This window comes from Pseudochaenichthys georgianus, chromosome 21 (assembly GCF_902827115.2).
Source record: "Pseudochaenichthys georgianus chromosome 21, fPseGeo1.2, whole genome shotgun sequence".
Lineage (NCBI taxonomy): Eukaryota > Metazoa > Chordata > Actinopteri > Perciformes > Channichthyidae > Pseudochaenichthys > Pseudochaenichthys georgianus.
In genome coordinates this window covers 18,087,776-18,114,791 of record NC_047523.1, presented here as the reverse complement: position 1 = coordinate 18,114,791, position 27,016 = coordinate 18,087,776, and the positions used below count along the sequence as shown (strand labels likewise).

The 27,016-nt window shown below is 40.4% G+C and overlaps 1 protein-coding gene across 4 annotated transcripts; it reads right to left on the bottom strand.

The window, feature by feature from the left end:
- Positions 1-9: 9 nt before the first annotated feature.
- LOC117466504 (alsin-like) lies at positions 10-25,192 on the bottom strand. Of its 4 annotated transcripts, none has more exons than XM_034109782.1 (41): positions 25,006-25,192; positions 24,349-24,462; positions 23,699-23,859; positions 22,789-23,013; positions 22,455-22,645; positions 22,283-22,315; positions 21,990-22,184; positions 21,729-21,853; positions 21,427-21,635; positions 21,090-21,177; positions 20,583-20,758; positions 18,475-18,643; positions 17,928-18,024; positions 17,576-17,653; positions 16,801-17,028; positions 15,800-15,971; positions 15,326-15,521; positions 14,730-14,795; positions 14,277-14,433; positions 13,697-13,828; positions 13,319-13,447; positions 12,594-12,617; positions 11,631-11,701; positions 11,271-11,337; positions 10,609-10,787; positions 10,203-10,268; positions 9,803-9,901; positions 9,471-9,635; positions 9,098-9,209; positions 8,655-8,732; positions 8,249-8,385; positions 7,491-7,646; positions 7,264-7,378; positions 6,519-6,676; positions 5,162-5,260; positions 4,800-4,979; positions 4,636-4,681; positions 4,424-4,485; positions 3,784-3,933; positions 3,440-3,536; positions 10-2,885 (listed from the first exon to the last, which is right to left on the bottom strand). In XM_034109782.1, the coding sequence occupies exons 2-41, from the start codon at positions 24,366-24,368 to the stop codon at positions 2,847-2,849; spliced, it is 4,947 nt and encodes a 1,648-aa protein (XP_033965673.1). In that variant the 5' UTR covers positions 24,369-24,462; positions 25,006-25,192; the 3' UTR covers positions 10-2,846. The 4 variants fall into 4 exon arrangements, with proteins under 4 accessions (XP_033965673.1, XP_033965674.1, XP_033965675.1 ...); XM_034109783.1 differs by having other exon boundaries at positions 22,455-22,639; XM_034109784.1 differs by lacking the exon at positions 12,594-12,617.
- Between the last annotated feature and the right edge of the window lie 1,824 nt (positions 25,193-27,016).

Here is a 27,016-nt window from a genome sequence, read left to right as displayed (position 1 = left end):
TGAATTGCCTTTTTCTGAGTAAACACATTTTTATTTCTCATTTTGCATTTATCCATCCAAATTAACTGCAATCGATTCCCTTGATCATCTCTTTCTACAAATGTATGAATTTGCAAAAATATAGAATTAGTTAGAAAAAGAATAAACACAAGTCATACATTCAGTCAGGTTATAGCCTCATAGTGTGAAACCACTGAGGAATATAGGTTTCTACCAAACATCATGAAACGTTTTACATGTTGAGCCCAAAAAAAGAAGCTATGTGAGCTTTACATTACTTAGTAACATTTTTAGAAATCATAACTAGGTTTTCTAAGTCATTAATTTTAGTTCATTTCAAGTGCAACTGCAAGTAAATTGTTGAAGTTGGTCTAAAACATGCGAAACATCTGCAGAGATGAATAGTTTTGTCTCGTCCATCATGAGTTGCTACATCACATGTATGTACATCACGCTGCAGTGGGTTTAATAACACAAAGAAGAAAACTTTCCCAACATATACATCTCTTAATTCTCCAAAAACTTGAGTAACAATAAATACAGTACAAACATATTTCAGTAACGCTGGAAGAATCCAACAGCTGCTTCCCTGCTATGCTTTTCAAATTAACGTCATAGTTCTGAGGGGATTTTTCTGTCAGATGGTAACTCAAAATGTGACTCCATGACGACGCTTACTATTGGTATTGGTAACATTTCTTTGATATAGAGTTTAGGATTTGAATATCTCTAATACATCATTTACATTGTTTTCTATGAATACATTAGTGAAGTAACATTGCTTTAAAAGTCATTTGCAGCAGTCTTCTTTAAAAAACACATGTCCAAATGCTGGTGCTGTGACAAATCTGAGAGCCAAATATGCTTTTTGATAGTGACCATAAACTTATAGCCAGAGTAAGCTAAATTAAATGATACAGAGTACTGGAGGCTATTCTTTGATGTTTGGAAAAGATTTGAAAATATAATCATTTATCTAACACTTACAGATGGATTATAAATATCAAATCAAAATGAGATAGTACCTTATGCTTTTCTGTAGCTAATTATCTGCATTAAAACACACAGTGATAGACAATCATGGAATAGATTAAATTACTTTTTCATTTAAGTAAGTGCAGTAGTTCATAAGAAAATAGTGACAATGCTTATAATGTCCCATGTAGCAATGTGAATAAACCCTTAAGAAATATCAGATGCATATCAGGTTGTTTTTCAGAGTCAACCTTCCACCACATTTCTCTGAAATCTACGGAAATGAATATTTCTTTATCTATATTTTTAAGGTAACAACGTGAAGAATATGTCTTTCCACACTTTCCTATCAGATTACTGAATACACTAAAAAGCTATCAGTGCAACATTTTAGGCGTTCCTCATCAGACTTGTTCATGTTTGCTCGTTCACACACACACACACACACACCATACACGCACACACACTATAGAATTACAAACTGAGGATTAAGCATTTGCTTAATGCTTAGCTAATCAGTGTTCCCTCATTAATTATATTAGTAAAGTACAGAATGGTTTCCCTCTGTAGTTACATGGCACTGTGTAGTAGTCGGTCAGACCTGAGACAAACGGCTTCATGGTGACTTTCAACATGAAGCAGCAGCATGCCGTTTGGGTTGTAGTGCTCAAAATGGAATTCATACAAATAAACTGAAAGACTTTATAATGTGATGTTTGGAAATCCAAATAAATATGTAAAACTAGCTTAGGCAGGGAGAAGGGATGCTACTAAAATGGAGTGTAGAGAACAAATGTATAAATGTTCCTCTAATTTACGTTTGCAGAAACCGACTGTTACATTGGAATTAAGCTTTCTGACCTGGGCACTATTGTTTGGAGTTAGACGAATTTAACCACAACTGAAACATTAGTGTCCCAAGCCATATGCCCTGTGTTCACACAGACATTAAAACCCACCAACTTTGATCGAATTTGAGTTGTGTTTAAAAAGAGAAACCCTTCTTCCAGTCTGCTCACTGACTGAGCGGGCAGTATTAACTGTCTCCTGTCGCTGCTTAGAGAAAAGTCATTAAATCGTCACAAAACTCAATTCTACGATTGGTATAAAGATTCCAAGGTGCAAGGAAATTATCTTTTTTTGCAAAGCCTAAAAGCCTAAAGCCTAAAGCATTTTTGTTCTGTTTTTTCTCTCTCAGATGTCCATGCTTTACAAACTGCAGTTCCCATATTCAGTTTACTGTAGGCAGTTGTACGCTGTAGGCTTCATTTAATCATGATATTTACAACAGTGCATTTACTGTTCAATTCAACATGTGGGAAGACAGAAATCAAAAGATCCCTTTGAGGAGTGCTTGGTCATTAAAATAATATCTACATCATTTGTTTTAGATTTTAAGCTACGAGCCTCTTACAGTAGGTTTTCCTTACAATCTGATCATATTTCAGACTTCATGAGACGTGGTCTGTCAGTTCCCTTTGCTTTGAGTCATACACAGAACACTGACATCAATGCGTGTCTAATGAATAACCCTTAAAGGAAAAACACTGAGGAGTAATGCAAACTGCACTGTTGCTACACCTTTGTAAGACAATTGTGAGATGTGAGTTGATGTATTAGTTAAAAGTGCATCTTCCCAAATGTTATGAAGACTAAAGTGCAGTTTTCTAACATGTGCAGAAGAGGGCGATGTGTCACTTTCCTGTGTAAATGTGTCTTTCATGAACAAGAAAGAGCTTTGTCGTGCTGAAACATACTGAGGGATCCACAGGGAGGTGCCGGGGATCACCCCCCCCCCCCTCTTCTGTTGTTACAGCTCCTGTGTGAAGCTCCTGGCTGTTCTATCTGTTGACTGTCCGGTGTCTTTGCTCTTAAATAGCTGACTCCTGCTGGATCTGCATGTAGCACGCCTGCAGCAGATTCAGTGATGATTAGATGACAGAGGTATAATGACAATTTTAGCTATAAAATATAAAAAAAGTATTGTTTAACATTTCAAATGTGTTTTCTTTATTCTCGAGAGTATTTTAAAAATCATTCTGTTTTCACAGCAGACTTATCTCATCATTACTCTTTTACATATTTTTGCACAAACGTAAGCAAAAACTTGAAAAAATGAATTGTGTGCTCAGCAACATAAATAGTGGTTCATTTAAGCCTTACAAATGTATATATATATATATAAAAAAGCACCTATAACACCTTAGTGCTTTTATCAACCCAATATGACAACCCGTCAATCGTGGCCCAATATTTCTGAAATCTACTTACTTACAGCTGTAAGTAAAAAGGTAATTATCTCCATTATATATATCATTTTAATACACTTTTTGTAACAGTTTTCTTACTTGCTGCCAAAAATTGGCCTAGGTATAGTAATTAAATCCTTCTTAGAGGAATGAATTACATTGCAGACGAAGGTGTGTTTGTGTGTGTGTGTGTGTGTGTGTGTTGTGCGACCTACCTTCAGCGTGGTGAACATCAGTCCCATCTCTCCGTGCTGTACGTTGAGATCCATCAGGTCTTCTATCAGACTGACCTCAGCTCCCAGGCTCTTGATCCTGCAGAGACAACATGTTCAGCGTCCAATCATATCGCTCTAATCATCAAACCAAAGCCTCTCATTCAAAGTGGACCTTGACCCTTTTAAAGTAGAAATTGGCTACATTAGTTCTAAAACTGAAACGAGTGACAACTGAAAGGTGTAATACAGTAAATAAACAAAGTGTGTGTGTGTGTGTGTGTGTGTGTGTGTGTGTGTGTGTGTGTGTGTGTGTGTGTGTGTGTGTGTGTGTGTGTGTGGTATACCTCGCCCTGAGCACCACATAGAGGAAGAGAGGCAGCAGGTCGTCCATGCACCACAGGAAGTTTCCATCCAGCACAGGTTTCCCTTCCTGGGTCATCTCCTCAAACGTCCTCTGGATGATGAGGAGTTTGTCTGACGGAGTGAAGGTGGTGCTGCATGTGGAGGGAGACATATTGTTTTTCATACACATAATAATAACTTCCAGGTTGTTAATGGTTCTGAGTTGCGCTGTAATACAAATAACAATTGTTACTGAAGTATTCTGTCAGAGTTTGTTGCATCAAGCCAAAGAGTTGAGGGGGTGTTTAGTAAAACTATTAAAATGGGACACTTGATTCATGTGTCAGTTTGCCACATTGTGGTCACAAGAAATTAATACAAATTCCACTCATCAAAGTATTATTTAAAGGTTTTTTCCAATCCAAACATTTCTGATTTAATGCAATTTTATAATGCAAAGACAACATCTGTCTCGAGCCTTAATAACAAAACTAATATTTTTTTTAAAAGTTTGAGATGTTGGACACGAACTGAAACTCCATGGGCCTGGATGGGATTTTGTTGATCTGCTAATCACATGACTCTGTCCCATCACATTTAGTGATATTAGTGTGTAATGGTGTCAGGTGACATGGCAGCTACCTGATTAGTTGAAGAGTCTCAACAGCAGAAACAAAACAGGCATCTTTACTGCTGGATACAATCTGTGGTACAAGTAAAGAAAAACAGTTTGAGAGGACAAATCAAAGGCACACTTTGAAAGATGAGAGGAGCAAAGTTGGTGGAGGAAATGCAGAAAGTGCAGAAAATGAAAAAAAGTACACAAGGAGAAATAATAATATTTAGAATCCAACCTGCTTTTTATCTCCAAGGATTGACATCCACACTGGCCAGAACTTCCTACAAGTGAAACAAAAGAGCAGATTGTTTTAGAGGTCATCATTTTTAAGGGTTTTGAAATCAAATAGCCCTTCACTGAATGAAATGCCTGTGGGAGTTTTCGGATGCACACACTCACTCCTGCACTCCCAGGAAGCTGAGCAGTGATTGGTCGGGCTGCTTGTTGAGTCGGAGGACGCGCTCCCAGTACAGAGCCTCCTCCTGCTCCTGCTGCAGGCAGTACAGGGTGAAGAGGGGGGGGTAGAGACGGGGGAGCAGCTGGGGGAGGAGCAGCGAGGAGCAGCTCACCACCATAACACTGAGGAGGAGGAGGAGGAGGAGGAGGAGGAGGAGGAGGAGGTTAATGTCTCATGTGCAATACAACCGGATGTAGTTAAATAGCATTGAGATGGAACAGGTGATAAAAGCATATTCAAGGGTAAACATATCCATCATTGCCTTTGCGTGTATTTGTATGTATGTGTTTGTGTTGACACTCACACGTGCTCTGCTATGTTAGAGTTGTGTTTGCCTTCAGAGGCAGAGGAAGGAGAGTCTGGGATGATGCCGCCATCTTCTGGTAACCCCGGATACAGAAATCTGCAGGCAACAGTTGTTATGAAGTGTTTTGAAATACAACATGCAAAGTATTTGGGCTGTATTAAATATCAATCGTCTATATTCAAAACTGTTCTTGTTATTTTAATATGCAATTTTATGCATCTGTTATAATTTAACATGATGCATCAAAAACATATTTTAAAAAATACATTTCTTTGTTATTGTGGTTCCATAACATGTGACATAAGGTGCTGTTAGATTGCTGCAACAGCATGTACTTCCTGTAGGTGTACACAGGAGTAAATGCAATGTTAAAGGGACTGTTTACGCAAAAACACATGCATGTTTTCGATTGGTCTTTCAGGCCAAGAGACGTAATAACTCATTATTTCACGTAGGATTATAATATTTTTCCCAATCCTCTGTTAAAAAGTATTGTGTTGTCTTGTCCTTTTGGTCACGCCAATCGGTGTAGACTAGCTAAATTAATATTGCGCATTGTAGTTTTGCACTCCTTAGCATTGCAGAAATCCTGTGTTAAGATTTATTTTGTACACGTTATCCTGATGGCTGATCTAAACTGGGCCGCTACCAAACAGGCTGCTGTGTGTGTGACCGTGTGTTTAGACGCAACAGTGACGTTAGTCAGCTAGGGGTCAAAAGGTCATTGTTGCAGTAGCTCGTGCTGGGGAGAGGATGCAACTCAGAGCTGAATTCTAGCTTTCACAAGACTCTGATTCAAGAGAACATCAGCTTCAAGGCGCATCTTGGTGGATTCAAACCTATTCACTGTTGACCTTTCCTCTGTGTTTTCCCTCTGCACTGCACTGCCCTTTGTGTGCAGCAGGGGGAGTGCAAACTGTTGTGTTTTATAAAAGTGAAATGTGTTATAAAAGCTATTCGCCCACAAATATTAATTAAGGTACAATCTTCAGTTTGAAATCATGTCATGACTTTACAACGCTGTGAATTAATCTGAAATGTTTGGATTTGAGTCAGGGAACAATCCTTGCCAGCAATCACTTGATTCCTAATCTATAGATACTTAAATAAGTGATGCTTTATTTGTATTAGACAACTGTGTAGACAAACTGGGTTTTCACAGAATGAATAGACAGGAAGAAAAGAAGCTACGCAGCATTCAAATGTTAATTTAGGATTTAAAAGTCATTGTTATGGATGAAGCTTAGAAGCTCCGGAATATTCAGTACAGTTCTAAAAAGTAAACTGAATGCAGGTCTGCAGAAGTCTGTGGTCTGAGCAGTAAGGAGGTGAGAGGCGTCCGGACGTGATCTACCTGATGATGCTGTAGAAGTGTGTGAGGAAGGCCAGCAGCTCCTGCACCGCCTGCCGGAGCAGCCGTCGGTTTGACCCCACTCCCACGTACGTCATCCTGTAGACCGTCACCAGGGTCTCCACTAGCCAGCCCAGAGGGTGGTGGGGGGTCTCACACGCCTGACACACAATTCATTATTATAACAACATGTCCACAGGTAAAGGAACAAACTGTATTTCCCATGGTTTAGTCAGTGATGACAACATAAATGAGCTTTCGTGATAATCATCAAAATGTGTTCAGAATGTCCGAACTGGATTCACTTTAAAATAATTATATTGAATCGCAGAGAGGACAACTTAAAGCAAACATCCGCAGTTCTTACTAGTATCCGTAGTAAGGTAGTTATAAATGAGAAAGTCCCCCTTTTCTGTATTAACCAGATTATTAGTTTAGTACAGCTAGCTTAAAGTCATGTGATACCTTAGTCTTGCAATACATCCGCCCTTCAATAAGGTTGTATTGTGTGGCTTTTGTTCGAGAGATGTCAATTCAACTAGATTGTGCTGCTGCTGACTTGTATTACTTCTTACTAAGATGAATTTCATATACTTTATCCATTCACATTAAAGAAGAGAGGGCTTGAGCACCGTTTGTTTTAACTCATTTATTGCGGGGCTGTCTATCGTTCTATATTGCTTTAAATGCTTTCTTCTTCACATGCAAAGATTATTATAAACACAGTCACATATCCAGTCACTTGTACCTTGCTGAGGTATCTTCGTATGTTGTCGTAGTTAGCGGTGGTCACTGGGTCTCCATGCTGGGGAATTAACTCCAAACACTCCAACACTTTACTCTGAGACCTAGTGAGATCTATGCTACAAACACACACAGACAAACAAACAATCAGACACTCACACATATACAGCTGTATAGCCAAGAAAGGTATAAACTATTTTAATTTGCTCCTGTGTGTGCTGCTGCATGTACCTCTGTCGTCGTGCGGTTGTTATGGTAACGGCGATGTTGTCCCAGGCTGCGGCCCTCTCTCCTTTCCCCGGAGCCTCACAGCCCAGCCGACTCCAGCACTCATCGAATACACACAGCCACCTCTGAGCTGCAGGAACCACGTACTGACCCACTTTGCTGAACACACACACATGTTTAAGGTTTTAAAATAACACAACATGAGGAAGAGATATACAAAACGTCTTGGACTCCAATAGCCTGTTTCCAGTCACATGCATCACTTTATATAAATAATATCCTGCTTATACTGTGTTAACAGAAAAGTGGTCCTTCAATAGTGTTTTTATTTGTCAGACAGTTTATAGATGTTTTACCTTCACAGTCATCTGTATATTTTCCCAACTCTCTAATGCTGGTCTATTTCTATTTTGAGATGTTTATATCTTAGAATTGTTTATTTCTACTCTTTTCATTTGTTATAATGGGCAATGCCTTGTTTTCTTTTATGCTGCTGCAACACATTTCTTTTCCCAAATTGAGATTAATAAAGTACATCTTATCTTATCTTATTATTTTACAATAGAAAAACCTTCATACACAAGGAATGTCAAAAGGCATAGGAATGAATATACCGAAAACAGCTTGCACCCTTGTTGGGGTCATCATTAAATAGGATGCTTTATTCAATATCCTCAATTGAGGATTCAAATGAAATAAAGGTGGTACAGTCCTAACGATCAGCAAGTTTCAGGTTCATTTAAGTGCAAAGTAATACTCACAGCAGGCTGCTCCTCTCTTTGTTTTCTGGTTCTTCTGGGGGGGGTTTGGTGTACGTTCCCACCACCTTCAGCCCGGAGGTCCACTCTCCACTGAACTGGCCCTCCAGACAGTCCCCGTTAGCGAGGGATAAAACCCCCTGAGTAGAAGGGAGGGTGAGAAATGAATGTGTGTGATATCACTTAAACGCCCTTCAGTTGTATAGGTCAGACTTTTGAGTGTGTTGGACTAGGCTTCTTGGTCGTGGCATGTATCCACTTTTGCATTAACAACTATGACATTTTAAGTTGGAATGAATTACAAAAGGACAAGTCACTATTTTAAACAATTACCCATGTAGGTTTAAACAAGGACACCCAGAGATCATGACACACACACAGCTAACATATACATATACAAACAGTCTACCTTCCCATTGACAATCCAGTCATCAGAAAACTCCCCATGTAAAGCTGTGTCGTCATCTGACACCAACAGACCTGGACCCTGAAATAAAAAACAGTAAACAGATAATCCATTACCCATACAAATTAATTTGTTGTACATCACTACCTAAGAATATTGGTTTAAAATTGTATCAAATAAATATTCAAATTACTTGGCACATATATCACTGACACTAACTCACGCAGACTAACTTTTTGAATTGATGCTGCTGCTTCCTCAATCTGTTGCGGACACTAAAACATTTTCACATTCAGCCATTTACTGTATATGCCAGAATTAAGAAGTACATCTTTTAGGGGAGGCATCACCAAATGCCAGACTGTCAAGTGTTTGTTCTATATACATTTGAGTGGCTTCATCTCTTTGAATTTTTACTGAATACCCCTGCTTGAGAGTGAACTTACACACATCTTGTTGTCTTTGAAGGTCCCTTCATAGTACACACCGCACTGAGTGACAACCACAGCGTTGCCATGGCGCTGCTCGTCCAGCCACAGTCCCATGTATTTCTCACCTCTGGGAAGAGCACATGAGAGACAGGTGTGTGTCTTAATGAACAACATTTCATTCACTCATTGCACATTCAGTACTGACAGCAAACTGCCCATTTGCACTGGGAATTTGTGGAAGAAACCACTGAAATAATTTGGACTAACTAAAACTAAAGTTTATTAGATAAAAAAAACCAATACATTTTTTAGGTTAAATTAAGAAACCCTGGCTGCTCTCCTGAAATGTCCTTTTTTTAAACTTTATTATTTGTACGGTAAATCAGACCTGGTCATGTCGTCGTAGACTCCGTATCCTGACTTCCCGTCATGGACCCACTGGCCAATGAAAACGCTGGAGGAGTTCTTGGCCAGTTTACCGGAGCTCAGCATGCCGTAACCGTGGCGCTGTCCGTCACAGAAACAGCCCTCGTACACCTCGCCACTCGCATACCTGCACAGAACCGCAGAGACATGAATACACACACAGGTAGTCTATATCGTTTCTTTAAAATGGCATGATATTTGGGGATTTTTAGCAATAATATTAGAGATAAAGACATGACCCCTGTGTTGTGGTTGTGTACACGCAAAAAAAGGTTTTAAAAAACATGTACTGACTTGTACTTGCCGAAGCCATGGATCTTGCCATCTCTCCACTGTCCTTGGTAGCTGTCTGGCTTATTCAGTACTTTGTTAGGTATTAAACACTCTCCATAGCTAGAAATAGAAAGAACAAATGTAGCGAAATATTGAGAAATTAGTTTTGTTTTTGCTGGTTGTTTATACAGATATGAATTGCCAAAAATCATCAGCTGGTTTTACTGTTTAAGGAGATACTGAATGGTTAAAACCCAACAGGACTGAATAAGAAAAGTAGTTACCACCACTATGTTATTTTTCTGAAGGTTTTTAAACTATTTATCTCCTCCGTAAAAGGTAGAGGGATGTGTCATATTGGACGAAAACAACATTACATGTTAACAATTTTTATATTTTTTCACCAGGTTGGTGTGCTTACCCTTCCTCCTGTCCTTTCTTAAAGTTCCCTCTGTAGGTGCGTCCATCTGGCCACTTCATGGTGCCTCTGTAAAGGCAAAGACATTTAACTATCCAACTATCTGCCCAAAGACCATCATTACAAAAGTTTAGAATCAACTTGTATCTAACATTTAACAAGAAATGGAAGGAAATGGGGCTGAACTGTTGTCCCTATGGTCATCCTAAAACCATCTTATCACACCTGCTTTCTTAAATGTGCATTCAAGAAAACTCAAATGTCCAAGGGATGGTAGTAGGCTGCCAGAAACCAATGCGCATACATTTCAGGAAGACACCACCCATATGCAAACACATTATCCTTGTATATACTGTGGCTGCAGAGATGGAGATGAGATATGCGCACAAAAACAAAGCAGCTCTCTAACCTGCCATGAAGTCGCCCTGCCAGCCAGGCCCCGGTGTACTGGGCGTCTTTAAAGCATCCCTCTCCAGTGAACGTGTAGGGGGCCGTGCGGGACATCGCTGTCAGCCCGGGAGACGACCCCTGACCTGCCCCCCCCAGCACCTGATCCACCGCCTGGTTAAGAGACCGCAGCCACTTATTCTGGAGAGACGGAGAGAAAGACTTTTAAGAAAGAGGCCAAACAAGAGCAGAGATTTCTGAATCAAAGATAACAACATATCAGAGTTTCATAACAGGAGTGTCTCCATCTGCTGAGAGGAAGACATGTTATCTTATCAGAACATGGAAAGAGAAAATGGAAACACTCAAGCGGTAAAGCAGTTCAAGGTCATATTTTAGATGTTTTATCCTTGCTGGTGATGGCCACCAAACATACAGAGAGCTGTTATCGTGTTAAACATTGAATAGAAATATGTAGCTCTTTTGCTTCACAGTAACAATGAAACTTTCAAAACATACCTTCACTAGTGACTTGTACTTCTTAATGATGAAAATACACTCTACAGCAAGCAGGCAATACAGCTTTTATTTCTAAATATGCAGCGAAGCTTGCAAAACATATGTTGTATAACATTTTCTAATGAAAAAATAAATGGGTGATACGCTTCTAACCCATACATGTACCTTCTCTTGTGGGGTTGAAGCCACCAGGGTGAAACTCTCCTCCGGGCATGTAATCTTGATGGCATAACTGGTGAGGAAATGCAAAAAAACAAGTTTTCAACTGTATCAAATAAATCAGGGTTGAGAACACAGACAGTTAACCAATGGAAGAAGTTTTCATCATTTGGAAAACTAATTTAAGATAGATCAACTTTTACAATCTTTATTAACCTTCTGACCTGGATGACCCCGCACGGTGTCTATGGCTGATGTTATAGGATAACATTACTGTACATGTGAGGGTCAGTGAGATGTCTTTGTGAGATGTGTAGACTTTTCATCATCTTAAACATTGATGGTTTTCAAATGCAACAAACTCACTGTCCACTGCTGTCTTCAGTAACTGGTTTCACCCACAGACAGCTCAGAGGGTAGATGTGATGCGTGGAGAACTGCAGAGAGCAGAAGTGTAGGTGTTTTTATGTTGTCAGTAATTAAGACAATTTAGATCATGAGTCATCTAAGTTTCTCTGTGTGTCTTAATGTTATAATAATAGAACACATGACATGAAGCCAAAACAACAGAGAGAAACAGGACAGGTTTCACCACTATCTGCTGTCTATTAGCACGCCACCCCACACCAAACAGAGAGGAAGGCAAACGATTCTATACTGAAACAAACAGTGCAGAGGGAAAACACAGAGGAAAGGTCAACAGTGAATAGGTTTGAATCCACCAAGATGCCCCTTGAAGCTGATGTTCTCTTGAATCAGAGTCTTGTGAAAGCTAGAATTCAGCTCTGAGTTGCATCCTCTCCCCAGCACGAGCTACTGCAACAATGACCTTTTGACCCCTAGCTGACTAATGTCACTGTTGCGTCTAAACACACGGTCACACACACAGCAGCCTGTTTGGTAGCGGCCCAGTTTAGATCAGCCATCAGGATAACGTGTACAAAATAAATCTTAACACAGGATTTCTGCAATGCTAAGGAGTGCAAAACTACAATGCGCAATATTAATTTAGCTAGTCTACACCGATTGGCGTGACCAAAAGGACAAGACAACATAATACTTTTTAACAGAGGATTGGGAAAAATATTATAATCCTACGTGAAATAATGAGTTATTACGTCTCTTGGCCTGAAAGACCAATCGAAAACATGCATGTGTTTTTCCGTAAACAGTCCCTTTAACATTGCATTTACTCCTGTGTTATCATTCATTAACTAATTCCATGTGAACCTGTCGGAGTGTAAGCACTGAACTGAGGCCAGCCACCCATGCTGCTGCTGCAGCACAAAGCTCAGGAGAGTTTGGTGAGCTGCTGTCAGATATACTCACGAGGCTCTGAGAGGGAATGGCACCCTGAGTGAATGAAAGATACAATGTCAAGTACAAAGTTGAATGGAAGAACACAGTAGTGGATGTCCAGGAAGATAGAGCCGGTGGAAACATTGTCATATCCCAGATTTTCTCAAATGTAAAGATTTGGTGGACTTTCAAACTCTACAATGAATGTATTACTTGTAAATAAAGTGCTTCCAGGCCTTACCTACAAGCTGAGCGAGTCAATATGAATAAAGGAATTTAAATGTTCACAAAAAAAACCAGATCAAAGAGTAAAATAAGTTCATTTATGGAATAGTTGAAAAGGAAATGAACTTGAGACACTTAATACATTTAAGTAAAACAGGAAGGATGAATTATGAATATAAAACTGAGGTATGAACACTGGCGTATATTATATTTTCTTGATTAGGTCTTGTTGTGTATATATAATCTACATTTAAATGAGTTAGTATCGATCATTTATTATTTGTTATGTGTATTAGAGTTTAATAAGTAAAAAACTACAGAAATATACTAAACAGATCTGAACTGCCATAATATAATGTGGAGTTTCTATGATGTGTGGAAAGTGAATGAAGATGGAAATAAATCTAGGGTTAAAAGGCTTTAAAGGGTCACCATGGTCACCTGATGACACCATGAAGCAAAAGTAAAAATATCTAGCATCATTTTTGCTATTATTTGTACAGGTGTTCTGTGTTTGCATGTGTGTGTACCTGTGTGTGCACCAGTGTGTCGTTGAACAGAATGAACCAGTGGTTGGAGAACCGCCCGGCGTTCTGCAGAGTCAGAGATCTGTTGCTGCTCTCACACACCACGCGGCGCTGAGGGAGGCGCAGGACCTCCTGATGACAAACACACGGGGACATTTGCTCATTAAAATCTCACAATCTGTTAAAACATATAATATGTGAACTACGACTTACAGTGGAGACCAACTGTAACACTTTAGAAAGTAGTGGTGGTATTGGTTTAAAACCTCAGAGATGCATACCTTCTTTATCTTGTGTGTATCATAGTTTGTTTGGCAACACTGTTTTCACACCTAAACCAATCAATCGGCTTTAAATAACTTAACACAGAGTTGTGCTCACTGTAGTTTTTCCAGAGTGGCTCTTCCAGAAGAGGAAGGTGCTTTCAGCCTCCTTTTTCTTCCTCAACAGGGACAAGGACAGGGAGTCAAAGTGAGTGCAGCCCTCATGGAGGAACTGATACTCTGCAGTTAACTGGGGGAGGAAAAGAAAAAAGTGAGAGACTTCAACTCTTTTTATTGTCTTAGAACATGTTGAAAAGTCCACATGGCCAGCTCTTAATGGTATAGCTCCATTAACAGATCTACACTGAAGTCAATATGTTAATACAGAATATAACAATTCTATCTTCTGTCACAACTGCAATGTAAACAATATATTATTATAATATTGGATCAAAAGGAAGTACTTCTTTATTTTAAATGTATCGAATTTACTGCTCATTAACAATACATTACAAATGTCAATATGGTCATGAAGTCTTTATCTAGGAATAGGTGTTTGAGCCAATACAATGAAAGTAATTGACATCAATATATTCACAGTTAAAAGACATTTGGGAAAAGGGAAGAGAGAGATAATAAAAGGAAGATAAAAGAGTAAACAGAAAGGAGAACAGAGAGAGGAGGGTTTCCTTTCTCACCACATCGAAACAGGCTGCCAGTTTGAGCATGACTCGGCTGTACTGGTGCAGCTGCTGCAGCGGCCGGTAAAACACAGAAACCAGATCAACGTCACCACCGAGGGACTGGTCTGCACACAGCTGAGCCAGCACCGTCTGCTGAGAGCCCAAACACTCACTGGACACAAATCAAAGACAACACACGACTCAATTATCCTAATCATTTAACAACATGTATTTGTGTTGATGGGAGCTTTTCTCAAATATGCTGTGTTGGAACTCTTTCTGGCGGCACATGATCACTCCCTGTTTGGTTATTTAGGCTTCTCGTGATCATCAGCAAAATAATAAATGTTCAAACTGACATTAAGGCTGTGTTTCAACCAAAAATGCACATTTGCTGTGGCACTTGAAGAGATCTCATTCATTTGCAATTTTTGGTAAAAACATGAAGAAAAAAACAAAAGATCTTACAGTGCGAGTTTATGGAGTGATCGGAATCCACCCATCACCTCAAAGTTACCTACTGAAGAACAATACCTGGAGAGAGAGAAAGAGAGAGAGATGTCAACGTGTGTTTCCATTTCATTTCCCATACTAGATTCAATATAGAACGTACAATTAAGTACTCGTGTAAGTCCTTGGTGTGAACTATTTGTACCTCTATCTCTTATCAACAGTATTCCTGATATTGTTCCATCTACTGTCAATATAAACTCAGTAAGATTTCATTTCATTTGCTCTGGAAAATGTGTTACACCTTCCTCGTTTGTGTCTGAAACCAATGTACCTAAATTCCACATTCGCCCAAACAAGATTAAAGAACAAAATACTCAAATTCAGGAAAATACATTTACAGTACAGTTACAGCATGCGGGGACTGTTGTTACATTAGTGGACTTATCATTGAGTCAAGTAATATAAGTTGTTAATGAATGTCATCTCTAACTGTTAAAGCATTTGTAAACAAATTAGTTACATCAACTAAAGCAAGAACGTTTTATATTTGCAATAAAACAAATATGAAAGTGTACTCGTAATAGATTGAGAGACAAAAAGGAGACCCTTACTCTTTATAAATGTCCATAAAGTGCTCAGTGTGCGTCAGCAGGGGAAGGGCAGTGACGTCAGAGCTCTGCACTTCAAGCAGGAAGTAGCTTAGTGACGTGGAGTGTCGGCCAATCAGGACGCTCAGACGAACAAAACTCTCACAGAGAGAGAAGAAGAGGTGCGTGCATGGCTCACCTAACGAAGGACACACACTCTCTGTGGAATACACACATATAAGGTTGATGTAGTCACCATTACCACGCTGAGTAGATGCTCAAATAATGCGTCTACAATTTCACAGATTATTTGTTGTATTTTAAAATGTTCTTTTTCCATTTGCCACAATTCAATTAATGTACATCCAAGAGGAACATTACATTTCTCATATTCGAAGGCCCCAGTAGTAAAGGGCTCAGAGGAGCAGATACAAAGTGATACAGCACAGCATGTGGCTCTTATCATCAAAGATGGAGCCAGTACAGATGCCTTCTCACCTTTATTCCGCAGCGGAGTGAGGAGGAGCTGCTTAGCGCTGCTCAGCCAGCAGTAAAAGTGTCTCTCTCTGGAGGCCAGCTCATGGATGGCCGAGATGAATCCCATGACGTTCTGGTCTGCCAGCACCGCACAGCGCTGACCCCCGCTGCACACGCTGCTGATGTAACCCATCTACACACACACAGAGGAAATAAGCATGATTTTTAAGTTTTCTTTCATCCAAGTGCTTTCTCTTCGTTGCTTTTGATAGTTTCCCAGCTTTCCCCTGACTTCCTCCCTTTGTGTAATGTACAATCACCAGATTTCAGCTGTGAATGACTGTTGTCTTTGTGTTCTGTATGTAGGTTTCTCAAGTTTCAAGGCTTTATTGTCATTTGCACATTAGCTACAGTGTAGATATTAGGGATGCCAGCGATTATTCGATTATTCGTTACAGTCTCCATAATCGAATATTATTTTTAAAAATCGATTTTATTTATATATATATTTTTTTTTTATTATTTATATATATATATTTTTTTCTGGCTTAGTTTCAACCAAAATATATATAAATATATATATGGGGGTCAAATAATCGATTATTATTCGCCAGGGCTGCCGAATAATCGATTTTGATCATGGTCAGTTTCTGGCAACCCTAGTAGATATGTCAATGAAAAACTTACGTCACAGGCTCCTCCAACAGTGCAACATATATAGGACAAAATTATAGGCAAAAATTGTGCAACAGAATGTTTTGAGATGTGCAAGTAAATATAAATGAAATAGTGCAAGAATAGTCTATATACAAGTAAATGGAATGATGATTCTGCTGTGGGATCAAGGATTTCTGCAAATACCAATTTAGAAGCATACTTTTTATTGTTTTAGTCATAAACTGAGAACTATGTTAAAATAAATATACTCCAGTGTTGCAGTTTGAAAAGTGCTCCACCCATCGTCTTCTTTTCTGTCGGCCCATTAGAAGAAAAAACATCAGTTATGTTTTGGAAATACAAACCTCCATGCAGAAGGGCAGCAGGCTGGGTCTGACTGTGTAACTCTCGGCTCTGTTGGGTGACCTCTGACATGACCTTTGACCCTGCTGTGACTTCTCACTCTGGGCTGACGTTTGCTCTTGCTGCTGGCCGCAGTACAACAGGACCGGCTGCACACAGTCTCCATCAGCCAGGAGGAGGGAGTGGCTCTGCCCCGCGGACAAGTCCCAAACCCGAAGACCACCAGACAGCTACAGCAGCCAGCCAGGGACCAAACACACACTTCTGTTAGGGTTATTCGCTGGTTTGTTGTAGATTTGTTACCATAACAAAACCCAGATTACTCCACTGTGTGTTGTTAGACAGCATCCACACTGCATGATTTGGCAAAGCCTGGACATCTCCCACATTTTCAAAGAGTCAATCTGCTGTAAGTAGCAACTGCAATCTCTTCAAGTCACCCAACTCACATTTTTTAAATCCGGCAGCCCCCAAGACTACGCTTTATACAATGTACAATTGAGGAAGTGTGGATGTGTTTAGTTGTCAATGAAAGGATTCGGCGAGTGTAGACACTAATGTTATTGGAGTTTCCATACAATGCAGAAGAATTGCAGTACATGAGACATACAGTATCTCTTTTGATGTCTCTCTCTTTCTTATTTCAGCTAATTTGCATTTGTATTCCTATGTTCAATATGTTTTACAATACCATCTTCAGCCACCTAAAGATATGTTCATTTATATTTTTGATATATATATATATATATATATTATATTATATACAGATTGCCGTACCTTTATCTGTTGAGGTACAGTGACAGGACTGTTGACGTGACCGAGCTGTCCACACATGTTGCTGCCCCAAGAGTACACCTGAAGAACAGGAGGTCAGTGAGTCGGTGTCAATGTATTAGTACAATTGTGCATCTCTGTTCAAGAGGAACAGACTCTTTAAAGTTGGCTGACATTTAGGTCAGTCGCTACTTCTTTAAGCCTTGTATGATGCTTATACTGTATTTCAGCATCTAAAGTTACATCCAGGTTAGGGCCTGCAGTGGTGATGATTAACCAATAGTGTCAGAGGTGTCAAATAGAGTGCTCATACAATCAAACAACAGCAGGTGTGTGTCTGCTGTGTCTCTTTTACCTGGCAGTGGGCGGTGAGGGCGAGTGAATGGTGGGACCCGGCAGCAACTTTGATCACCTCCTCGCCGGTCAAAGGCTTGATACACAGAGGCTGGAGTCTACACACACACACACACACACACACACACACACACACACACACACACACACACACACACACACACACACACACACACACACACACACACACACACACACACACACACACACACACACACACACACACACACACACACACACACACACACACACACACACTGTGTTTTACACTAATAATCTATTCTGTTTCTGATGTTAAAATCAGCACAGTATAGCCAAAGTATATTTACCATTACAAAATAAATTGTACTGACATAAATCAAACCTTATTAATTTGACTGTGTTTTATTAGGAACTGATAAAGAGACTATAACTGCATGATGGCTTCACATGGAGAAAGTAAACATTGAACATCCAAATCTGCCGCAGGACAAACTGATAACGATGGTTTGTGTGAAAGAATCTTTTTTCTATTATTACTAAGAGTGCATGTGAGTGTTTGTCCGCACCTGGCCAGCTGGTCTCCGTGGCCCAGTTGCCCCTCCGACCCGCGGCCCCAGCTCCACACTTCTGTCTCCAGAGAGGGCAGCCCGGCTCCAGCGTCCTCCGGGGTTGCGGCCTGGGTCCGACCGGCGGAGGACGGCCTGCAGGCACAAGGCCTCCGTCGCTGCGGAGACCCTGGAGGAAAATATACATTTGAGCATCTGTCAACGCAGCAAAATGCACATGTTTTATACTGCTAAAGGGTAAAGGAAACATGGCCAGAGTCACATTTCCACACAAAGGTTCCCATATAACAAGTGTAACATGAGTCTGTAGCATGTCTATGTTGCCTTTCCTCCACAAATAAACTGGCCCACATTTAATAAACAGTTTCTTTACCAGCCCGGATGAATGGTACAACGTGGGCAAACACACACAAACAGCACTGAACTGGTTTGGTATGCACGTGCCATAATGACTTTGTGAGCTCCTCTTGCAGACACTTTTAAATCCTTTTGTCCTTAAAGTAGCCAGCAAAGAACTGGGTGAATTGTTTGATAAGAGGTAAGATTAGGAAATCACAGGAATAAAAAGGAAATATATAAATAATATGGGATGAGTTGTGTAGAAGATCCTAAAGTCCTACACTTATGATCAGCCACAGTGGTTAACACAGGATATAAATTATTTACTGCTATTCAATATGTAATTAATACATAAAGATGTTAGTGATTACTTAAACTGAGAAGGGTCTATATACTGGATGGTTGCTGATAAGGGATATCACTTTGACACTTTGTTAAGTCTGGTCAAACTGGAAAACAGGAAGATTCAAAATGTCCCTATAGGTTCAACTATCAAAACATTTCTGGATTTTTAACAGACGTTTCTTTTACTATAGATATTCACAACTCATTAAAAATACGTAAGAAAGTGTGATTCATTCTCAACTTTCCCTATTTTGCATAATAATTGACATTATGAGTATACCTTTTATGGCTACCAAGAGGTTTTCTGATTTGTAATGTGTAGTCATTTAGATTTTCTCTTAAGAAAAAGTGAATCATTATGTTATCTCAAAAGAAGAAAAATAATGTTAACTCAAGATATCATTGTTAATTGTAACAAGTGAGCAAGTGTATGCTGTGTGCATGACTTATTCAGGAGACCTATTAGTATCCAGGGAGGCAAGGTGAAACGCAAACAAGGCAATAACATTTGAATTTCTCTTCCTTGTTGGCCAGGCTGCAACTTCGATGAGAAGTATGTTTTCAGGTTCTGTGGTGGCACCTTTTTAGAAGATGGAAACCAAATGTCATGTTGTATCTGTTCATTTAAAATCAAGCTGGAGCCAGCAGAGTTAGTACTAATATTAAAGAAGAAACCTATCAAGTAGCTAAAGGTCAGAGTGCATTGGGAATACAGGATTTTGAATGAAAAGGGCCTTTTCCAGTCATTTTCATGCAAGTGTTGCCTTCAGGGCATTTCTATTACATTACATGTAATTTGTTAGACTCTTTTATCCAAAGCGATTTACATACTCAATACTGTGGGCAATCCCCACAGGAGCAATTTGGGGTGACATGCTGACTGCAGTGGGACTCGAACTTGCTACCCCCTGACTCGAAGTCCAGCACAGTACCCACTGAGCCACAGCCTCCCACTCTATGTTTTAACTATTTGTGAAACTAATTGCCACTTAAAATCTACCAAGCCCACTGCATCCCACTTTGAAATGCTGTCGGTTTCTGTTTCACACATATTTATTTACAGATTTTATCCCACATTTTAGCTTCTTGGTTTGTTTGTTTTTGTATGTACGTTTACTGTGTTTCTGCATAAGACTTATTGCCCCTTGGGGGAATAACAAATACGTTTCAAATTTGAAAGATTGAAAAAAGCAAGCCTTGCTCTCTCAAAATCAAAGTTCAAAATGTATGCTACCAGGAGCAAAAACATGTTAATTAGCTCATGGCTTCACGTTTCTTGGTCGACATCTTCTTCAGTCTTTATGCTAAGCTAAGCTAATAGCCTCCTTGTTTCATGCTCATGGTTCAGGTACAAATCTTCCTATCTAACTCGTTGCAACAAAGTAAATGTTTCCTAAATGTGGTCAACACCCTGCCATTCCTACCACGGGTGGGTGTTCCAGGCAGGGAGCGTCTCCTGCTGGCTGCTGGGGTCCCCTTCTGGTTTATATTTGTGAGACTAGTGCTCTTCTGCCCCTGTAGTGCCTGTTTCTCCGCCTCCAGACAGAGCCGAACTTCTTCCAAACACACTGGGGAGGAGGAGTACGCCACAGCCACTCCACTGTTACAGTAGGAAAGAAGATCAGAGATCTGGCATCATACATGTGTTTACGCTGAGAAACATCCTGGTATGTGAATACTTCACAATGACTAGGTTTTCACTGTTTATCTGCATTAGTAAACCTCTGTATTAAAATGAAAATCTTCTAGTCAGACTTGCCTTATTTTTACAGCAATTAAACAAGTATTAAATAAGTTTAAGATCTACAAAAGTTGCATTTCAAATGTTCTTTATGCTATTTGAGTGTCAACCTCTCAACACAATATTATTGAAAAATGTAATTCACTGCCTAAAAAAAGTGCATCACTCAACTTTAGTCAAATTGCCTTACTTGTTGGATTGACCCTTAATTGGCGAGTCTTCTTTGTAACTGGAAGTCAACACATCCGTGGAAGGAGTCGAGGAAACACAGCTGTCATCTGGTAAGAACCATGGCAAGAGGGAATGAATACAAATATTTGTACACACAACGGATCTAGCAAAGCAATGAATAACCAATAAACAAGCTACATACATGAACAAATAAAAAAACTAGTGAAAAACAATAAACAAATGAACGGGAAAATGCAAAAAGAACACAGGGATACAAATTCGAAAGAAGTAAACACAGAAGAACAAATAAACAAACTTCTACATGAAGACAGAAGAAAGAAAACTGAATTCCCAACCTGAAGTGTAACTGCTCAGTGAGTCAGTGTCTCCTGGGCCGGTGCTCTGGTGAATGTCCAAGGGCTGACTGGAGAGTTCCTGAAGGAGGTTATTAATCTCCGTTCCATCAGAGAACACAGAGTTCTTATTGGCTCTCCAGCCTAAGGGCCGGTGAGACTTTGGGCTGCCGTCAGTCTCAATGAGAGGGTGCCCAAATGTAAGATTAGTCCTGACGTTTTGCAATGGAGGAAAGAGGTTACAAAGAGAACATTTGAAAAACAAAATGACTATATGAGGGATAAAACAACAAACAATACCGTACTGTTTAGTGTAAGATTTGCCATCTTCAGAATATGGACATGAACCGGTTGCAGAGCCAGGACTGCTGCCAGCTGACCTTCCCCCAGGATGCAGCCTTCGTCTGGGGCCTCTTCTTCTGGGAGAGCTCTGGGGATGCAAACCATAGAGGGGCATCAACGAAGGCTGAAAAATCTAAACTTTATAAATGAACAAAAAACTAAATATGAAGGCTGTCCAGAAACACATATTTTTCTTCTGTTTCTTCTTCATGGTGTATAGTTACCTCGCCTGTCATGAATTCACTCAGCTCCACCCCCAGCGGACAGTAGTGACCGGCATCCACTGCAAGCTGCTCTTCCCTTTCAGTCACTGAATAATGAGGTGACTGACCCCGCTCCCTCTTCTCAGAAGGATTCTGGGTCTTCTGTGCAGGTAAACTGCGAACCACGGCCAGGCTGTGGTAGGCACCACAAGCCACCTGTTGAAAAATAAATAGAGAGGATATTCCCGGACATAGAATAGAGTATTTTATTGTAAGTTAAATCTGGCAATGAACATTTCAGGAAGAGAAACTACCTGAATAACATGTCTGCCTGCCAGATGCTCCACCTGTTCCAGTGTTTAAAGGGATTAATAGAATAAACACAGTTTTGTCAGTTGCTCACCTGCACAAACATTCAAAAGCATTATTGATCTACCAGTGGTGGAATTTTGAATGCTGAAATTCATTGAGCTTTATACAAATTACCTTCTTAGGTCTCCACACAGGAAAGGTACTGGTGACCAGTCCAAGCTGGCAGCCGCTGCCCCAGGCCCACAGCTCGTTCTGGGCCGACAGAGCCAGGCTGTGCTCCCGCCCAAGAGCCAGATCCACAACCCGAACCCCTGCTGGAGGAACGGCCTCGCTGTCCACCACTGTGACCGGGCAGGGCTCTGAAACTTACACAGAATGTTCCACATAAGTTTTCCCCAAAATGTTGTAATGGATGAAAACAAAAAATGTATAAAGCAGTTTCCAAGCAGATGGTGATGGACAGAAAACCTGGTGGGAAGAAAAGAAGAAAGGAAGAACGTGGACCAACCTGTGATGTTTGTGACTGTGTCCCTCTCAGTCAGCCCACACTGTCCTGCAGTGTTCTCCCCCCACATGTAGACATTGCCCTGCTCGCTCAGTGCTCCACAGTGAAAACCACCGGCAGCCACACGGACCACCACCCTCTCCATCAGTGAGGCCTCCAGCAGGGGAGCAGACACCGGGACGCTCAGATCCCTCCATGACAACTCTCCAAAAGAGTACACTTGTCCACCTGGAAGACAGCAACAGTAGAAATCAGCGTTTCCGCCAGGGGGGGGGGGCGTCTTGCCGTCATTTGATGCCCTAATTCAGCTCGGGACGCCCTGAACTCGAGCCGAGGGCGTCCAAACATATTAATAATTCGAGAGAACATTGAGAGTTTTTATTGCTTGAGATTACGAAAAGGAAAAAAGGACAAGGACATCCCTCAGGGGCAAAGTTGTCTGCTACAGGACAACACGGAACGTGCACGATTTGGACGCGATGAGCGGGGGGGGTTTTAGTGGAGCACGCGCGTGAGCTGCGAGCACCAGAGCCTCGCAGCGGCGAAACTGAGGCTCTGTGGTAAACTGTGGTAACATGAAGAGCCGTGTGGGAGCCGAAACAGCCGGCCCTTTAAGAGAGCCGAGCCAAATGATCCGGCTCACTCAAGTAAAAAGACAGTATCGATAAGGGACGGCTCAAGTCAAAATTCAAGCACCCCCCCGCTCTCGGGGTGGACGCCCTCTCAGCCCTGGTCTGGCGGAAACACTGGTAGAAATAGATGTATTGACTTTAAAGGTCTTCGATATAATAATAACCAGCCGCAACTTTAAAGCAATCCCCGCCTACAGATATAATGTATATAAAAAAAACTCACTTTTCAATACAAATGTATTTCTCTTCATTACAATACCATGTTATATTGACACACCCACCCTGTGTGAGCAGGAGTCCATGGTGTTCTCCAAGGGCCACCTGCAGGACGGGCCTGGCCAGCAGCACTCTCCCCGGACAGAGCTGCGTGGGGGGGCCCGCTGACTGCCATGTGTGGAGCAGGCCTCGCTCTGGAGGAGTAGGGGCCTGTTCGTCTGCAGGGCTGCAATATTACGTACATGCAAATGCATCATAAAAAACAAGGCTGAAAGCTGCCTCAAATAGAGATAAGATAACCAGATCATGATTCAGCCTAAACACATGTGAACACAAACCAAATTTGAACCACCATCCAAGTTATGAAACCACCTGTGATTTCTAATTGTTTTATGTAATGTGATTCACCGACATTAACATGAGTTCTCTCAAAGTTGGATTACATTCCAAAGCATTCATCCCTAAACCTAAACTTGTTAATTCAGCACCAGCAGGCCATGACGTGCAGAGATCAGTGGTCCAATCACAGGTCTATTCACACATAAGGGAAACAAGATTTGGCATCTTGTTTTGATATTTAACATTTTTCCAATTGAGGTTGCTAAGGATATATAATCAGGACAGGGTGTGTGTGTGTGTGTGTGTGTGTGTGTGTGTGTGTGTGTGTGTGTGTGTGTGTGTGTGTGTGTGTGTGTGTGTGTGTGTGTGTGTTTACCTCTCCTCTTTGTTTTCCATTACTTCAGACTATCCATTCCAGAGGACAGTGAAGGCATCTTTATCAACATTTCTCCGAAGTATATTAACGTTTTCCTTGTTATTTGTAGTAGACCTGTTGATAAAAATATATATATTGATTGACAAGAATAAAAACTGAAATGTGCCTTCACCGTGAACATTTAGAGACCTTATTATGAATACACTCACAGTCCTCAGCAGTTTGAGAAACCTTAAATTACGATTATATAGACAAACTAAGAATTTAACTTCAGGAAGGGAGGTTTGTGATTGTTATGTCAGTCACTGAGGACGAGGAGTGGTTTCTTTTATCTTTACTGGATTCTGTTGACAAGTCCCCACAGCTCAATACTCAGTGAAACTATGTGAGAGCTGGGTCATTGTTGTCCAGTTTGTGGTAGGTCTAACGTTAAAGCCTGTTAGTAAATTACACAGAGATTAGCTTAAAAACATGTTCTGTTCAGACCATTGTTGCTATCTTGCCAGCTTTGCATGTGTCAACAGTTTAGCATATAGCGATATTAACTATCCCCTTAGATAAAACAGCAATGTTGTGTGTTATAAGTTAGGGTTAGGCTAAAAGACAGAAGTTGGTTAGCTTAATGCTACCGCTGCTAAATAAGCTAACTAAACTTACCAACTGTCGGTTTGAAGTCGTCGTCGCTGAGACTTTGTGAGACTGCAGCTCCGTTAAGCCGGGTAGCTGTGTGCAGCTGTCACGGCAGAAACACCGAGCTATGACATTTACTTCATATTCAAATCAGTGCAGCGCAGCGCAATGAAAGCAGAAGTTGTATCTGACAGTTGTGTGTTGGGATCATAGGGTTGGGATCCACCTCTCTGACGGCAGCCGGGCAGGGACAAACATCGGAGCCGGACCACACCTGTGGCTGCTGCAGTGTGTCAAAGAGAGGTTAGAGAAATGAGGAGGGGCCACTCTGTTATTTCCAGTGCTGGGGTCTGGCAGCCAGCATGACCTTTTCAGATACAGAATTCTAACCTTCTTTGCTTATATTAGGCCAATCCGGACCGCATCTGCTAATAACATAGCAGTATATTTCCCCCATATGGCTAGTTTCAAAGTTAATGCAGGTTATTTTTGGCTGTTTTTTCCTGCTATAGCCCATAAATGTACTGTTTAGACAAGAATATAATAATAATAATAATAATAATAATAATGTGTTGCGCAGCGCTCAAGGTTTTCTTCCTCAATCCATTCTCAAATATGTGAAAGTCTATACTTAACCCTACATTAAATATGTTTAATTATCAATGTAAGCAATAACTGTAATTGTAGTGATGGATTGCAGCACAGCGTATTTACTTACTAATATTGTCCACTAAAGGTATTTGATGGACTTCCCAAATTCATTTTTCAAAATATAATTAACAAATAAATCATCATATTGTTAGTTCCATCATCAACATTAGACACAAGTGGTGAAAACATTTGTGCATTATTAATTATAATCCAATAATATCCTATCGTGTACATTATTTCGAAGTCAGTCAATATAATATGTACCTTTACTTTTGCTACCTTAAGTATATTACTAAGGACTTATTCTCAAGAGATGTTTCTACTGTAGTATTAATACTTTTCCTTCAGAAAAAGTTCTTACAACTTCTTCCAGCATTATGTATTTTTTGTATTATCATACTTCCATAATGGCTGCTACATTTGAAGTATTGTGTACCTATGAGTGAATGTGTGTTAGCACAGGATACATTTAGAGTGAAGGGACGAGACAATCCTTGGTTTTCTGCTGAATTATCTAGTCTCCTTCATGAGAGAAACAAGGCCTGGGCAAAGGCTAGGAAATCAGGCTCAGAGGTAGAATGGCTATGCTTTAGGCAGCTAAGAAATAGCTGCCTAAATAAAAAGTGCTAAGTCAAAGTATTTATCTGTCAGTTACCACAAAAAACCTGAATAACCCTGGAACATTTTGTTAAGCCATACAATCGATATCCACCGGTGAAATCCGTAATGAGCTACCTCCGTGCCTTACCACAGCATGGCATTATATCGGACAGGGCCAACATGTTAAATTGCTTTAATAAGCATTTTGTGTCCTGTGGCTCTCTGTTTGATTCTGTCACTAACTCTGCTTCTGTGAACACCTCAATCCGTGACTCTGAACAATGTGGTCTGGAAAACCCTTTCAGTTTTACTCCTTTTACTATTGATGTTGTTCGTGAAGCATTATCTAAGTTAGATCCTAAGAAACGGGCTGGAACCTTTCTTTTTAAAGATAGCTGCAGATTTTATTGCTCCACCTCTCACTACTCTTTTTAACCTCTCCCTCAGCACAAATGCAATTCCAAAAGTATGGAAGCATGCTTTTGTCCTGTGTTTTTACACTGTGCCCATGGATTTTATGTTATTTCAAGTTTTTTAATTACGTCGCTAAACTCCTTGAAAAGGTCCTCTTCCTTTTCTCCAAGGTACACGACAAGGCAGCGGATGGCTATAGTTCTCTGCGTACTTCAATTGTATTGTGCTATTTTTTTAAAAGGAAAAAAAATTACCTAAATTAATATATTCTGAATGGGAGACTGCTAACAACTTGCATTTCAATGAAACTCTAAATAACGATCCTACTTCAAGAAGCATGTCCTTGATCTACTTCACCGAGATTCATTTTTAA

Coding starts and splice junctions, on each gene's coding strand:
- LOC117466504 (XM_034109782.1), bottom strand. CDS start 24,368: ATGGAAAACAAAGAGGAGAG. Junction 18,025..18,474: donor CACGGAGACCAGCTGGCCAG/GTGCGGACAAAC, acceptor GTGTGTGTGTAG/ACTCCAGCCTCTGTGTATCA. Junction 4,486..4,635: donor TCCTTGGAGATAAAAAGCAG/GTTGGATTCTAA, acceptor CTTGTACCACAG/ATTGTATCCAGCAGTAAAGA.